Source organism: Physcomitrium patens, chromosome 6 (assembly GCF_059467195.1).
Source record: "Physcomitrium patens ecotype Gransden chromosome 6, ASM5946719v1, whole genome shotgun sequence".
Taxonomy (NCBI): domain Eukaryota; kingdom Viridiplantae; phylum Streptophyta; class Bryopsida; order Funariales; family Funariaceae; genus Physcomitrium; species Physcomitrium patens.
The window spans coordinates 7,370,204-7,388,283 of NC_143415.1; the positions used below are offsets into that span (position 1 = coordinate 7,370,204).

At 36.6% G+C, this 18,080-nt stretch overlaps 1 protein-coding gene across 2 annotated transcripts; it reads right to left on the minus strand.

Annotated features, from left to right (window-relative positions):
* Positions 1 to 9,046: 9,046 nt before the first annotated feature.
* Positions 9,047 to 16,211, minus strand: LOC112283916 (splicing factor U2af large subunit B). Of its 2 annotated transcripts, none has more exons than XM_024523310.3 (18): positions 15,913 to 16,211; positions 14,075 to 14,244; positions 13,725 to 13,817; positions 13,482 to 13,546; positions 13,263 to 13,333; positions 13,069 to 13,113; positions 12,695 to 12,754; positions 12,415 to 12,475; positions 12,063 to 12,175; positions 11,769 to 11,884; positions 11,363 to 11,464; positions 11,104 to 11,179; positions 10,748 to 10,839; positions 10,439 to 10,502; positions 10,018 to 10,158; positions 9,797 to 9,878; positions 9,593 to 9,657; positions 9,047 to 9,451 (listed from the first exon to the last, which is right to left on the minus strand). In XM_024523310.3, the coding sequence occupies exons 1-18, from the start codon at positions 16,036 to 16,038 to the stop codon at positions 9,314 to 9,316; spliced, it is 1,680 nt and encodes a 559-aa protein (XP_024379078.1). In that variant the 5' UTR covers positions 16,039 to 16,211; the 3' UTR covers positions 9,047 to 9,313. The 2 variants fall into 2 exon arrangements, with proteins under 2 accessions (XP_024379078.1, XP_024379077.1); XM_024523309.3 differs by having other exon boundaries at positions 12,695 to 12,757.
* Positions 16,212 to 18,080: the final 1,869 nt, after the last annotated feature.

Here is an 18,080-nt window from a genome sequence, read left to right on the forward strand (position 1 = left end):
AAAAAAAAGAAAAAAAAAAAAAGAAAAAGAAAAAAAAAAACATTAAGTGTCTTTTATGTACAATAATATAAGTATATGTTTAGAAAAAAAATAAAAATTCTTTTGCTGAACTTTACATAATCCAAAATTTAATCCAAAATTTAATAAAAGTCACATTTTAAAAGTTTAGTTACAAATTTGTACTCTTTTCATTTTATTTTAGAATAGGTGGATATGTGAACCATTCTATTAGAAAATTCTATTTAAAACAATACCGGTTTTTAACTTTATAAATTTTTTATATTTATTTGTATTTTCTATACATATATATATATATCCAACTAACTTGTCGTTTTTGATGTAACAATATCTATATTTAATATGTAAAAAAATCTTTGTTTATATGGTTATTGATTTATTATTGAATTCTAAAGAAGCATCAATATTTTTAATTTACTAGTAGTTATATATGATGTTTAAAAAATAATAAATAAATTAAATTGTTGCATCAACAAAAAATATATTTTTTCTTTAAGTTACGACAATCAAACCTTCATATAATGTCGAATATGGTTTTTAATGGCACGATAATTAAAAAAAAAAAAAAAAAAAAAAAAATCAAATTACTGTATGAAAAATAAATAAAAAAATAAAAATAAAAATGAATAGCTTATTATATATTCAAAAGAGATTATTATTTATTGTAAGAGCCTATTGTGCATATTTCTAAAAGATCTTATATTTTGATCTTTTGATTTTATCTACGATATGAAATCAGAAAATTTATTAAAAATAAAATTCTATATCATATTACATCAACAAATTAGCTTCAATAAGAAATTGCACTGCCAAAAAGAGCAACAAGTGAATTGATGGACATTAATAATGTTTTAGTCCTTATGTACATCAAGCCCCTTTTCTTTTACCTTTGTAGCCTTTGTATGCCAAATTAGAATGTCTTCAAGAAGTCTTAAAATTTTCAAACTTGGTTTTTGTTTAATTATTTAAAGACCTAAACTCAAACACAATTCTTAGAATAATTTATTTAACATGAAATAGTCAAAGCTATTGTTTGTTTTTTGAATGGACCTATCTAACAATTGAGTAATATATATATATATATATATATATATATATATATTATTAAAAAAATTAAATAATTCTTTAATTATTTTTGGAGAAGTGAAGAAATATATTAACAAAGCACTTATGGAACTTGTTGCTAAAAAATAATATAATATCACAATTGTACAAAAAATTTCAACCTCAAGCATTTTTTAGAATTTTAGACGTATATATAAATATTATAAACTAATAGACTATTTTAAATAATTTTAAAAAATTGTATTATTATTTGAGAATCTATAGAGACCTCAACATCTTATGGAATATTTTATAAGATTTAAAATCCTTCTACAATCTTCTAGAAACTTTCTTAATTTTGAATAGCCAATCTTAGACATTCTATAAAGTTTTAGAAGTGTCTATAGAGTTTTCTTTATATATCTAGGATATCCCATAATTCTTAGAATTTTATTTAGAAGTTTTTAAAGAACCTAGTTGTGAGAGTATAAGTAAAGAGGCAAAAATAAGGGATACTTTAGTTGTATCAATATAAGTAATGAAGCAACTTAAGTGTTGTCTTGTTTCTAATAATGTTTATAAGTCATTTTTTTCATTTTGTATCTTATTTTTATTTATTTATTCCTTATCTTTACACTTATGAAAATACTATTTATGAAGAACATATATATATATATATATGTATGTATGTATGTATGTATGTATGTAGTAGTATTCTCTAATAAATTTTTATACTTAATTTGATTATTTGACATTTTAACCATATATTTTTAGATTATTATTTTATGTTTTTAAATGTAATAATGCTAATTGAATTACAATTAATTTTTTGACATTAATAAATATATTTTTTTTTATTTTTTAAAAAATACACTAAAACTATTTGTTTATTTATTTATTTATATATGGAGAGAGAGAAAGTATCACGGACACAGAAATACAAGCTCGAGATCTAACATGAAATTCAAGAAGGTTGGTAAGAAGTAGATTAATCAGATGAATATAAATAGAGCTCCAAGAATATTTAGAACAACACCAAAGAGGTGAGCTAGAGCTCCAAGAAATGTGTTGTCGAGACTGAAGAACTCTTCAGCCTCGATTCTAATATATACTCCTATTTAGGAAGCTTCTCAAGCAACTTCTATCAACTAGGAAGCTTCTAGAAGGTTCCAGAGACTTGCTTCTAGAAGGTTCTAGAAACTTATCTCTAGAAGGTTCTAAAGACTATGTCCCTAACATCTTCTACCAACTAAGAAGCTTCTAGAAGGTTCCAGAGACTTGCTTCTAGAAGGTTCTAGAAACTTGTCTCTAGAAGGTTCTAAAAACTATGTCCCTAACATCACCCCCTCCTTTAGCTTCGAGGTCTCTGAGAAGCAATGTTGTTGTTAATCAATACCAACGCAAGAAACTGAAGATCTATCGCATAACATTTGTTATGAACTCCAACTGTTGTTCACGAGGCAAGTAGTTCATCGACCCTTGAAGCCAACGATAGTGGCCCACTCCTTCAACTTCTGACCAAGTATGAACTTCCGTGTCCTCATTCTGAAATTGTCCTACAAATATGCTTTCTAGCTGACCATCGTAAGCAGGCTCAAACTCAAATACAATCACCAGTGATCGGTTACTCGGTATCCTCCGTCGTCGTTGTGGTGTAGGCAGTTCTTCATCTCAAGGTCGCCTTCGTGAGCTAGTCGGTTGAGATAATTTGACTGGCATAGTATCTATCTCTTGGCTATCCATATCAGAAGACCAAACTATGGCTATTGAAAAAATTCTACTTGATCTTGGAGAAAATAACTACATCAATTGCGAATTTTGGTAGTGCTCTCCCCCTTTCTTATATTCTTGGGTGAGCAAGCTTTAGAAGGAAGCTATTATCAAACCGGCTTAGGTTTATGAGGATGTTGTTGATGAAACTCGTGTACCTTTTATGACACATTGGCAAGATTTTCAGTTGGCTCCCACGTTTGCTCATTAATGTCGTAGCCACTCAATTGAAAAAGATATTCCAACTTGCCCCACCTTTGCCATGAATCCAGCACCTTTTCAACCTCATATTCTTCATGGTTCTCGATATCAATACTAGGTAGTGGCCATTGCACTCTTCCAAGAAAAGACGACTCTCGATAAGGCTCCAACAGAGAAACATGAAAGACTGGATGTACCTTCATAGAAGCCGGTAATTCCAGACGGTACGCCACTGGATTGATTTCCTTCTAAATGATAAATGGTCCCAATCTTCGATAGTCCAACTTATCACATAGTTGCTTGGTTTTGATATTCCGTCGAAAAAGCCATGCTTTATCTCTAATTTAAAAAGTAAGTACTTGATTTCGAAATCTATCTGCAGACGCCTTGTAGGATTCTTGAGTAGATTATAATTGAAGCTTCAACGCATTTTGAAGCTCTGGTAGTTGTTTCGCAAATCCTTCAGCTATTGGATTCTTATTTGTTGACGGACTCAATAAATCAAGCTTCAAATGATACCCATAGTTAGAAAAGAATGGTGTGTATTGAGTCGACGCATAGAGGGTATTGTTATATGCAAACTCGACTAGTGGTAGATATGTGGTCCAATCGTCTTGCTGATAGTTGATGCTGTATCGTAAGTATTGTTCCAAGACTTGGTTCACCTGTTCTGTTTGGCCGTCAATGTGAGGATAAAAAGTCGAAGAAAGTTTGATATCCACCTTCAGTATCTCAAAGAAAGATCTCCAAAACTTTGATACAAACTAGGTTCCTCGATCTGATATGATATCATCTGGTAGTCCATGATATTGATACACATTATCAAGAAAGAGCCTTACTGTGACTTCACTAGACGATGTCTTCTTACAAGGAATAAAGTGCGCCATCTTTGTAAGCCGATCTACCACGACAAAGATGCTGTCAAATGAATTCGATGATGGCAGATCCATGATGAAGTCCATGGAAACTGAAGACCATGGTCGACGCAGAATCAGCAATGGCTGTATGAGTCCATAAGGACGATGCCAAGGATTCTTGGATCTTGAACAGATGTCGCAGAAGAAGACAAAATCTTTCACATCCTTTCACATTTGGGGCCACCAAAAATCTCGAGAAATAAGCTCCAAGGTCTTGTTGAATCCAAAATATCCCGCAGCTAGAAAATCGTGGCAAGATTGAAGAACTCGGAGTCATGCTGGTCCTTTTGGGATATACAACCCCTCCTCAAAGTATAAAAGATCTCCCTCCACCTTAAATTTGTCGTCATTGGCATGTTGCTTGATATCAATGGCTACTGAATCTTCAATGGTCACGGCACGTACCTGATTCAAGAAGTCAGCATCAATTGGCACAATAGTAGCGCAAAGCCAAAATTGCTCTAGCTTCAATAATGCCATACATTGTTGATCAAACGCTGCTTCTCCAGCCTTTGGTATAAGATACGATCTCCTCAATAAGGCATCAGATAGTCTTTACTGCTTTCCAAGTCGATAAGTGATAACAAAATCAAACCTAAATAGCGACATATTCCATCGAGCTTGACGTCGATTTAGAACTCGAGCCGACATGAAATATTCCAAATTCTTGTGATCTGTGTATACGGTCACTTGATATGCAGCTCCTTCAAGAAAATGATGTCATTCTAGGAAAGAATCCACTATAGCAAGAAGTTCCTTATCGTGGATCTCATAATTGATTTCAATAGTAGAGAACTTTCGAGAATAGAATGCAATCGGATGGAGCTTCTTGTCTTCTCCCATTTGTGAAAGTACAGGTCCCAAAGCAAAATCCGAAGCATCAGTTTCTAAATAAAAGGCCTTTGTAAAGTCTGGATGTACCAAGATTGGAGCCGTAGTAAATGCGATCTTCAGGCCTTGAAATGCCTTCTCTGCTAGATGTCTCCATTCCAGCTTATCCTTGCATGTCAATCGAATGAGAGGAGCAGCAACTTGAGAGTAATTTTTGATGCATATTCGATAGAAGTTGGCAAAACCAAGAAAGCATTGTACATCTCTAACCATCTTCAGAACCTCCCAGGACATGATTGCTTCCACCTTCTTGGGGTCCATCTTCAAGCTTTTCGTAGTCGCAACGAACCCCAAAAACTCCATCTCTATTTAGTGAAATAAACACTTCTTCAACTTGGCATATAATCCTCGCTCACGTAATTTCTCCAAGACCAAACGAACGTGCTTTTCATGCTCTTCCTCATTTTTGGAGAATATCAGAATATCATCCAAATAGATGATGACAAAATCGTCAAGGTGCTCTCGAAAAATATCATTCATCATATGTTGAAAGACCACTAGAGTATTGGTAAGACCAAAAGGCATGACATTATACTCAAAATGGCCATACCTTGTACGGAACGCTGTCTTCCATTCATCTCCTTCCTTGATTCATACGAGGTTGTAAGCTCCCCTTAGATCAATTTTTGTAAAGATCCTTGTACGTCCAAGTTGTTCTAAGAGACCAGAAATCAAGGGTAACGGGTAACGATTCTTCTTTGTTACCTTGTTGAGGCCTCGATAGTCCACACACATCCGTAATGAGCCATCTTTCTTCTTCACAAATAAGATGGATACTCCACCTGACGGTTTTGAATGACAGATGAAGTTCTTGGCTAGATTCTCGTCGATGTACTTCCGCAACTCCGCCAACTCCATCTGCGATAGATTGTAGATTGGGCCAAAAGGCGGTTGTGCTCCTTCCTACAAGTCTATGGCGCAATCATATGGTCTGTGATCCGGTAGCATGTCAGCATTCTTCTTTTGAAACACGTCTTTAAAATCCTTATATTGCTCCGGTATACTTACTGTCAAGATCTTCTCCCCAGTAGTTGGAGCCGCATAAATGACAAACGGTGTGCCTTCTTTGGACGATCTTATAAACGCTATTGCTCCAATGAATAAAGATTTTTGTATTCGGGGTTTTCTACTAGGCTTGCTCTTGGGTGGTTTTGTGGGAAAGGTCATCTTGCGCAACTTCCAATCTATGGATGGGTTATGCTTTTCCAACCAAGAAAGACCAAGAATAACAAGATTTGATGCGGTTCTAATAATATTGAAAATAATATGACTACTATGGCCCTTAAACGTCACTTCTGTAGGTTCTGATTCATAGGTGACACTACTAGACAATAAAGGTCACTCATCTATGACCTCAACGTGAATAGGTTTGGATTTTTGTACTAAAGGGATCTTATAATGCTTCACAAATTCTTCGTCTAAGAAACAAACAGATGCTCCTGAATCTAATAATGCTAAGGTTCTCAGTTTCTGAGGGCCAATAAGCAAAGGGATTGTAAAACAAAGGGCAGGTTGAGCGGAAAGAAAGGAATCTGGTTGTTTTTGCAATATTTCACTGTCCAGCCACACGGTTCCTATTGTGGCTAGGCATCCTCGTTTTCTTGAACAAACGCACCCCTAGTCCTGACAATACGTCGATTTTGCTTCTTGAGGCAGTTTCCAACTTTGTGGCCTTCTTCACCGCAATACAAGCATAGACCTTCTTCCATACGCCGCTTTTTTTCTTTTAGAGTAAGGGATTTGACATATATCACATCAATTTGCATGTCTTCTATCTCTGAATGTGAATTCACGCTGCTTGACGACATAGTTGGGGCATGGCGAACCGTATGTTGTCTTGAACATTGGTCTTGGCAACATTGGAATAGGTGGTTATCGCACTTCACAGCTTGGCTAATAGCTTCGTTGAGTATTTGCGGATCAGGAAGAGTTAACATCAAATCCTTCACATCATCCCTTAAATCCCAATAGAATTGACTCATCAACGCTTCTTTGTTCCAATTGATGTTGCATGTTAATTGCCTGAAGTCCAATGCATAGACTGATGTAAAGCGCATCCCTTGTCATAGTGACTGGATCTTTGTTGTAGCTCATTGAACCTTGTCGTGTTCACCAAATGCTTCCGCAAACGACTCCAAAAAGTTTTCAAAGTTGTTTAGTATGGACGATCGTTTCTCAAACAAAGGAGCAAACCATGATAGAGCTTGCCTTGTAAATAAGGTTCCAACAAGCCCAACACATGACTCCTCCATTGGATAGCGTTTGGGCTATAAAACTGTTATCAACCTGATTTGGTTGACGAATCCTCGAAACTTGGAACGCGTACCATTGAACTTGTCCGAAAGGCTAACTCGGGGCTCCTTATATTGTAGAACCAGCGGTGCTTGTCAAACCTGAGGCAAAGTTGCTTCTCCAAGTGCAGAGGTTTGAGGCTCGTGCAACCTAGATTGTGCCATCCCAGATGTTCCATCATTATGAAGCCTTGCCACGACTCCTTCAATCTCTGCAGTTCTTTGCGATAACGTAGCGAGGGCATTCATGATAGCATCCAACTTGGACTCCAAACTTTTCGTCATACTAATATCTTGGCCCCCAGCCATTCTAAGAGAAAGACAGAAATGACTCTACAAGAAGACAATATTGGTTTAGAGGAGGGTACTCCGCAACCTCTAAAATGCCTTAAGAGCTTCAAAAAAAGGGGTAATCCACTCTCTCCAAGAAGAATAAAACTCCAATATTGTAACAAAAGAAATATCAATTTAGAGGAGGGTAATCCGCAACCTCTAAAATGCTAGTACACTTCCAAGCAGAGGGATAATCCACACTCTAACGAGGAAGAAACTAGCTCTGATATCTGAGGTGAGTGAAGTCTCGATAAACTATCACAGACACAAAAATACAAGCTCGAGATCTAACAAGAAGTTCAAGAAGAACTCGCAAGAAGTAGATTAATGAGATGAATATAAGAACAACACCAGAGAGGTGAGCTAGAGCTCCAAGAGATGTGTTGTTGAGACTGAAGAACTCTTCAGCCTCGATTCCAATATATACTCCTATTTAAGAAGCTTCTCAAGCAACTTCTACCAACTAGGAAGCTTCTAGAAGGTTCCAGAGACTTGCTTCTAGAAGGTTCTAGAAACTTGTCTCTAGAAGATTCTAAGGACTATGTCTCTAACAGAAAGATACGTATAAATATAAATAAATGTGTATATTCATTGTACAAAATTTATTTTTTTGTAACATAATAAGAAGTCAATATGAAAATAATAATATTTGTGATTTGGTATAATCTCAAACTACCTTAAGATGGTTAATTGAATCCAAAGCTTGTAAATTAGCATTATTAAGGTTAGAAATCCATATTCTAGTCATAAAATTTCAATCATGTTTGATGGATCTTTCTACAAGGTTTATTCTTGTGTCAAAATTATATATACAATATCATAGTAAAATATTTTAAAGACAACTTGCATCACTACTTTTATCTTAAAATTACAGGTTTAGTAAAAAGACTAATCTAATATTTAAATCAATTATTTAAATCCATTATTTTCACACGTTTTCTGAACTCGTCTACATTATAATATTAGAGGGAACATTGCACAAACAACACAATTGTTTTGCAATCTCTCTATCTACAAAACATAGTTGCCATTCATGCCTCTAATCATTCTGCACCTAATTCACTAATACTTTGTTTACATCACATTTCACATTCAACTGTAAAGGCCTACTTGATAAAAAATTATCTAGCTCTACTCTGTCCTAAAATTGAATTATGAATGAGGTTGAGTTCTAGAACACTAAGAGTTTCTTGCCCTGCAAAGTCGGGTTTTACTTTGAGTTCAGTAGTTGTAGGACAAGGAAATACGTTGTATATGTGTTACTGGCATTATGTGTTAGAGGCTAGGTTGGCCACAAAAAATGGTCGTATAATACACTGAATTAAGAGTAACCTCAACCTATTATTCAACCTTCAGTATTTGTGAGTTGAACTGCAAATTGTAGAATGTTAAGACCAGTAACTAAAGACGTGAAAATAATTTGTATTTAAACGCATTTTAGGGAACAGCATGATATCCGTGACAAACGAGGCTACGAGACCCTCAGTTTCTTTTGTTGTTCTAACACCTGATAAAAAGAAGAAACAATCGAGAACACAACCCTTGAAATCAGATTTGAACAAGAAGGCTAAGAACTCTTGGTAAAGCTAAAGAAAGATTTACTATGAGACACTGTCAGCCAAAGCACCAAGCATATAAAGTGCGTCAAAACGAGCACTGTGGAGATCAATTCCTTGGAAACCACCATTTATGCATGTCTGAATGGTTGAAGGTGTAAAACACTGAAGTTAACATAACTATCTCGGAGCATAAAAAGCCTTGACTCTCACTGTTTTAAAGTCAACATGCAATGTAATTGAAATGCAGCAGGCCCTCAATAGTAGCGAGAACATCACCACACAAAGCATGTTAACCTCCAAAGTCCTTTGCTGCAAACTTGTCTTCTGGGTAGAACACGGCAACTACCAAGTTCTCATCGAATCTTCGCCCATGGAGTGATGTCTTCGCTTTCGTAGCTCCAGTTGTATCAGAATAATCAAGAAAAACCTGGAACGTTTGATCAAATATCAAAAGACCTCCCTTGATCTCATTCATGTACGCATATTCAGAATACACAGTTGAAAACTGGGCTCAAAAAAAGCATCACAGTACAACTCAAAAGATTGAGGTTTAGAGTACAATTCACACCTTGCCGAGACCAGGAACAGTTTCACCAGCTCTAGGCCTTGGGATGACAACATTCAGTAGATTTCCTGCAACCAAATACAAGTCAATACACGCTCCAAAAATGTGAACTGTTGCAGTTAGATCCGCAAAAGCAGTCTCAGAAGATCACATGAACTTGATAAAAACTGGACCTAGTTTCTATTCGATCACTTCTCAGATACATACCATACTTTCCGCACTCCATCCTCATATCTTCCAGAATTTCCTGGTATTCTTCATCATCTTCCAGCTGATTGGGTGTTACAACCTGAGCATAGAACGTCCAAGCAGCTTCAAAGCAATTAGCATCATTAAAAGCCACAAAAACATTTCAGAAATTAATAAAGAAAGATAATAATTTAAGACGATAGGTTTCATTGACTTCTTAAGGAGCTACGAAAACTTACTTCCGTCAAAGCAACGACTTTGGTAGGAACCTCTGCTGGAAGATCATTTGTCATCCCAGTCATCATGGGAAACATTGACATACCACCTAAAGCCACACCCTGCGCGCCACTGGCTTGCAGTGCATCTACAAGCAAGTGTTTCTGAACATCAACAAGTACGACTCATTAGACACATTAACAGATAGTACACTGGCTTCCATGAAGTATGATACGAAAAGTAAAATGCTTTAGTACGGTAGCCATTTCTTAGTTATTAACCGAAAGGTTTGACCACTGGATTTCTAAATGGCAAAGTAGGAAAACAAATTAAGACGGATGTAGTTATCAATTTGACGTAATTCTTTAGTGTCAAAAATGCTGTCTCGAGTAAAGACAAACCACCCGTGAACGTCTTTCTATGTAAGAGCATTTTCAAAGTTACCTGCAAAGCAATTTGCTGTTGTGCATGTATCAACACATTTGCTTGATCGGGCTTCGGCTGACCACTACAACAATACACAAGGTTAAACTTAAACCAATGTTCAAAAACTTGGAAGTTCCTCCTCACACATCATTGGCTACCCAAACAAAAGCCTACAAACATAAATATATCCCTTGACTTTTGAAAGGACCCCTTAAACCTATTTGTGGCTCAGCGGACGTTTGAGGTCCAGTCATTTCTATCATTCACATCTTGCGAAACGAAGAACAGATGAACAAATACGTGAACAAGAAAAGCAACATTCCATACCTGGCAGATGCTCGACGTACGCTGAGAGTCTTATCGCCCATTTTCAAACCATTAAGTGCCGCAATAGCAACGTCTGTGGTAACAGACGGATCCTGCAGGTAGAGTGGTTGATCACCACACGCAAGTTAGCAACAAAGGCGTCCACGATTTTTGGAAGTATTGAAGTCTACTCCTGGTACAACTCTTATGCTTAGAATCAAAGACTTAACCATAATTACGACATTTGATGATCACCATTAAATTCTACGACGTGAGGAATTATACAGGGATATCGATAATTGATTCGAGATAAAACGCAGGAAACTCAAGTGGAGAACCATCAAAATTAAAATCTAAACCATATTCCAAAAACATACCTGATAAACACAGAATCCATAACCTTTGGAGTTCCCTGTATCACGGTCTTTGACAAGATCAAAGCCTCGCAGAGGTCTATAAAATACAAAATCAAACAGAAAGATCAGTTTATTCCTAATCTGCGACAATCAGGATGTAAAGACCAAGTTAGCACTGCTGCTCCACACAATGCCCTAACGTAGCCTTAATTTCCACAAAATGTAAACAAACAAGTAAGTTAATGACGGCCTTATGTAGACAACCAAAATGTCTTCTTACCCAAAGGACTCAAGCAACTCCTTGATCTGAGGCTCTGTCAGATAATAAGGCAAACCTCCAACAAAGATGCGATCAGGTCCATCAGCCCCCCCGGCAGCACTCCTGCATGATTTCGAACACAAATTAGCAAAACAATTTACAATTAAGGTATGTGTTTGGTGAAGGGTCCAAGCCTGGGTCGAGTAGTATACGAATACATCAAAAAATAAATTCCATAAAGGCAAAACACCCGATCACACTGATTTCTAAAGACCAGCCCAATATATATTTTGAGCCACTAACTATTAAAAATGTAAATAAAACTTCTACCACACTGAAACACACCACGCTATAATGGAAAATTTTAAACCGCATCAAACAAAAATCCGATAATGCTAGCTGACGATTGAATGTATAAAAAACATACCCAGGAGTTAGGCCAACTGCGGCAAGATTGAGATGTGGACTAGGTTGACTTGGACCTAGAGTCGCAGCCATGGAAGGATTGTAATCACTTGGCCTTCTCACTCTAACTGAGACACCCTGTAATACCAAATCCAGCAGAATATCACTTTCTTTTTTCTTCTCAATTTAAAATAAGCATGACTACAAATCTGCGTGGCAAATGTTCCGACAGTGATAATCATGCGGTAGAACACTGGTGCAGAATTCGAAAATAATCTGAAGGACGATGCTAAGTGGAGAAATAGAGCAGAAATACCTCAAAAATAATGCCATCCAGAGACATTGCATTGCTAGCTTCTTCGACAGTGCGCATCTCGACAAATGCAAACTTTTTTTCTTGATTGATATACACGTTCACAACAGCATCGCCTAAGGTAATAAAAAAATAACTTCGAAAGATCAGTTGCCAAATCATCACACATCGCAGTGAAACCTACGAGTAGTAACAAAAACAAGATGGCAGCCACTACAAAGACATCATCTACTACAATCACCACAGACTAAACAATGAACAGAAATATAGTCCTGATAACTTTATTTCCTACAAGAAGATGTTTGAAATACCCTCCTTCGCCCGAAAAAAATAAGATGTGCAAAGAACACTGAACCTGGCCCAGCAGTATTTCCTCCAACAGCAGCCATCACCTGACTGAAATAGGTTGCAATAGTCTACCAGGACAATTGAGAAAAAAATAAAAATCAGAAACGGTGACAAGGAAGAAAAGATTGTTACGTATAACATTCTTCATCTAGTACAATATTACGTATGTGTTAGTAAAGGACATAAGGTTCATACAGCGAAAACGATTCCGGTTAATGGAAACAAATGAACTCGTAAGGAGTTCATGATCAGCTTACGACGTAATAGAAAACCAAAAGTGCACTCACTTGTTCATTCGCCATAGGTGGAAGACCGCCAACATATACTCGACGAGCATGCCTAGTTGCCTGCTAAAAGAAACATCCACAATCCCAATATGACATTAATAAACCATAATATCGAGCACTTTGGTTCTGACCCTTCAAGTTCATACGGAGAGACAGTCAGGTAGTAGGAATTTCGGAAATGAATTCCACATTGATTCAGCAGCTTGGTATTGCTCCAGCTAGGAAACACTAAGATCTTGCACACATAGCGAAGTAAACGAACTTGCATGATGCAATTGAACTTCGATTTCACCACAGAAGAACACTAATAAGGATTCCTTTACTTGAGACATTTGGTGACCCGAATAGCATTCAGCAAAAAGAAGCACAATCACCTGTTGCGTCATAGCTTGTGCTGGCATTCCAGGAAGACCTCCAAACTGCTCGACCACCCAGATAATTAATTATTTCGGTAGCCAAGAGGACTCACCTCTGTCTAATACAGAAAGGCAACTCATCATTACAATAACTGACCATCGCATGTACAGTCAAAAACTTAGAGGATGCAGACAGCGTTAGAAACACATGCCTGTGCACCACCAAAGGGGAACATTGATGGAAAGACTCCAGGCATTTGTGGAGGCATTCCAGAAATTTGACCTGATAAAGTAGAATCAGTGTGTCAGCTAACTAGACTTTGTGCTCTAACGTTGCAAGTCCAACACTAAAGATAAAACTAACCTACCAATGACTCCAAATTTTGTAAAAGAGATGAAATCGGTGCCACTATATGAAAGAATGTACAAACCTGGTACTGCAGCACCAGGGACAATTGTGCCACCTGGAGGAGCCATATCAAATCCGCTTGTTTTTCTGCAATAAAACCAAGCCAGGATATTAACATTGTATGCCACTGAGTAAACATCTGGAAGTGTACGGATATATTCTCGTCAGAGCACCACCTTATAAGATTGCGCGAGGTTGAATTATGAAGAAACTCTAGTATCGTACGGCTGAAGGTTAAACTCAGGTCATTGTGTGTCACGTTTACCTTCTGCGGTCACGAGAAGGAGATCTTGAAAGAGAGTTAGAACGAGACCGATGCCTGTGTCTCCTATCTCGATCACCATAGTCGCGACTTCTTCTGGAATTATTTCATACATACACATCAGCTTCGACACGAAAGCCATTCACCTCGAAAAGAAAAAGAAAAAAATATAGCCACAAACAAATCTAGAGTGAACAAAGAAATTCAGCAAAAAGTGAAGTGATAAGTCCAAGCATTTATTATAGTTACTATCTTAAAAGAAGAGTCCAAAATCATCTGGCACCCCTGTTAATCATGTAATGAGATAGTAATACAATAATCATTGTAGTTTCCGAAAAGAATTAGGAACCTACCTGTCTCGATCATGGCTACGATGACGCTCTGACCAGTCTCGGTCTCCTTGGTCTCCTCTCTCTCCTCTGTCCCTCCTGTCTCTGTCACGATCTCGGTCATCTCGATGGCGACGATCTTTGTCCTTATCCCGACTTATTTCTCCATCTCTGCCAGATTCGCGAGAATGATGCTGCACCAAAGCAAAAGAAGACAAGTATTCAATCGAGTGAGCACAAGAAAAGCAAACTGAAACCATCTTCATCACAGTATAGCGTTCCTGTTGTGGAGATGAATCAGTAAATACAATGTTGATCGGTTAATCAGAACATGACTATCAAAAGCCACTGCAAATCATCAAAGTAATAAAACAAACCTGTCCACCTTAACACGATTGCCCAGTATGAGAAAGGATGGAAGGAGACCCACGCTTACATTTCACTAATCCTGACAGTCACCTCCAATGACACGATGTTAGGAAACCTAATGGAGTAGATCCAAGCCTTTTTTCCGCTATTAATAAAAAAACGTGATGGAAAATATCTACAAATACTGAGCTGGCAGCGATATAAAGCCAGAGTGCGACACAGGGTTAGCCCAGATGTCCAACACAAGCCAATAGATATTAATATCTTAGAACAATTGCATCAATCGGAGCAATGAGGTGATGAAGACATCTATACAGAGATCTCTGAAAAAGCCGCTGATGTGAGGATAAGGCAAATCTCCATTAACCTTTACTCAATAACAGTGCTCTTTTTAGCCATTCTTCCAAACTACGCACATGAAGGAACAACATAAGCACCAACGGTATCAATAAAATAAAGAGAAAATGGTGTGAAACTACATCCTCAAGAGCAACAAGATACTCTGCTATGGCATACGTAGAACACAAGTTGTTCTGGATATCGAACGATTTTTTAGTTTTTTTTTTTTTTTTTTTTTTCTCCTCCGTCTCCCTTTAAACTATAGCGTGATAAGCGAAAATGTATGCCTTAAACCGGGCTAAAATGAACAATTCATATAACAGACGAGTTCACGATTCCATATTCCGGGGCTGAGAAGGAGGTTGATTTGAGGAGATATTGGGTTTGAACCAAGAATCTAAATAAAAGCAGTCATGTTAAAGCCAGGATTATTACATAGCCATATCCACACTCGCCTCTGTCCACATGTATTTGTGCACAAAAGCAAAATTCCTAGTATTCACACCTCCGGATTACTGCAGGACTAGATAATCATCTGGCAAACAGACTGGGGTAGAACTAGAAAATTCCTGTAAAACCTAAACCTTGGGTGGGCTGTTGTAACAGAAGAAGCTAATTTCCCAAGGAATCTTGACAACTCTCCTACAATATTAAAGACACTACCTCAGAAAGTTTGGGCGATATTATGAATGCTCAATTACCATATTTGTAATTTCCAAATATCGAAAAATTCAACAGATTACCACTTTCATGTCGAAGAAAGATAAGAAACAGAGGATGAGGAAAGCACTGATTGGGGTAGAGGGGGAAAGACGAGGTATTCTCACCAAAATACAAAAAAAACAAAAAAAAAACAAATAAACAAAAAAACTAACATACAAACAATCATACAAACAAACAAACGGCTCAAAGCCGACTTTCAATTCCAAATTCAGAAACGGCAGTCCCCTAATCAACTGCAACTTACGTCGGATGCATTCTACACCCCGTGGACACACGAAAAAACACTCCCAACACAGCCCGATAGCTATCACGTAAACCACAAGACCCGGACCAACACATCACAATCCCCCCCCCCCTCTCCCAAAAAAAAACCATACAAGCAAGGGTTCAGACCCATTCAGAGAACAACACGACAAGAGTCCAGGCAATACCTCACGCCTCCGAGCTCTACTGCCGTTTTCGCGATGATCGTCAAAACCATGGTCTGCGCGGCTGTGCGACCCAGAACGCAGCCTAGGCGAATCCCCATTGTCGTTCGGCCCCGCCTCGTCTGCCATGGCCTACAACAACGTGCTCGAAGCCAGACCTTCCGTCTGACTCACTCACTCGCTCGCTCGCTCTGCCGCCTTGCGGTGCGACGATGCGCTAGTTCGCAATGCACAGAAGAGAATGGTAGCTATGGCGGAACCCTAAAGCACAGGGAGTGGTGCCACCAATTTGAGCGAAGAGCGAGGACACTGCTTCCAAAGACCAGCTACTCTCCGGGGTTGAAGACTCACCACCCCCCCCCCCCCCCCCCAGTCTCAAGTCTGTTGCCCCGATCCCTGTTCCCACTCTGCTCCAACTGTGCCCATTCTCACCGTGTGAAAATGGCTCTTTCTAGTCAAGGGCGATTTTACTAGTGTGGCTTAGTAATTAGTATAGGCGAAGAGACATTTAGGGTTCGCTTTCTGCTTAACATTGTGAATTAAATTTATGTGCGTAATTCATGACCTTTGACGTTATATCGTTTAAAATTGAGCTGGATTTTTCTAAGCGGTGCCAATGCGAATTCTGAATGGAGCATTTTTCAATTCTCGCCATTTGCTGGTATTATGAAAATATTTTTAGTACGTAAACAGCTAAAAATGTTTTCATATTCAAATTCAAAATTTTGAAAAATTTATCATGTAATTAAAATGTGTACTGAAAATAATTTTATGAGAGACTTTTTTTTCTTCAGATTTTGTAAATATTTTCATAAAATCAAATAAAATCAAATCTTGAGTATTGGAATGTATTATATTGTAATCATTTTTATATTTTGTAATAATATTATTGTTGCCTTTATATTGGATAATGTGAACATTGCTTGAGAAAAAAATACATACTATCACAAAAAAATATATAAATTTTAAATACAAATTAATAATTTATTAAAAAAGTAATAATGGTTTTTTAAAAATAAGAAAATTATATTTGAATTTTTATAAGTAATAATACAAACCAATCATATAAATTTAAAATTTGTATTTTATTACATAAAAAAATAAATATATTTATTATTAAAAGTCTTTGAAAAATATCAATTTATTTTCAATAAGATTATTTAAATCCTATCATATGCATTGCATCACATTACATCAAATAATGCATTTTTGAAGCCACCGCAATTAGTAATAGTTTTATTAAAAAATTATCTATATTATTATTTTATTTTTGATTATATCTATATCATAAGCTAAGATAAATTATAGAAATATTAAATATAAAAATAAACACTCTTGAGTAAAATGAATTTGAAACATATTTGAAGAATTGTTAAAACTTCTTTAAAATATATATATATATATATATATATATTAAAATGCTCTTGGAATTAATTCTTAAAAATTATCCAAAGATCAAAATATATTTTTTAAATTTTATTTCAATTAGTAAATCCTTCAAAACTTATACTTTGTATAATATACCCAATGTCACATAAATACATATTTACCTAAAAAAGAAGTACTCAATAGAAGGTAAATATAGGTAGATTTGATATTATTTTATAGCAAAGCTTTTAGAAGCTTCATAAATACATATTTGACTTTATGATCTTCTTGTTTTTACCAATAGTGTCACGGACATACATATAATTACCTATATGAATAGATAAAAGTATGTAAAAGTAGATAAAAGTAGGTTAATTGTGTAATATCTTCTAGAGAAGCTTCTTAGAAGCTTCATAGACGCTGCTTTGACTTTATAGGAGTCTATAGTTGACTTTTAGGTTAGAAACTTGGTCAACAAGTTAGCCATGTGCCACACATGTTGGAAGCTTAAAGAACAAGCTAACTACGTGGTCCATCCATAGAAAACTTGCCTTGCAAGCAAAGGCATGTGGCCTAGAAAGTCAACATATATTGGAGGTCTTATAGAACATCGCCACGTGGCTTCTAGTTAGATAGTATATATAGAGGCAAGAGTGAAGCCCTCTTCACTCTTGTCAACTCCTTTCTTGCTTCTAGTCTAGTTTCAAGGGTCTCTAATTTTCTTGTATTTTGGCAATAGCCATTCCAGTTTCTTTCTTAATATACATATTTCTATTTTGTCCTATTTCTTTTTGAGAAAAGTC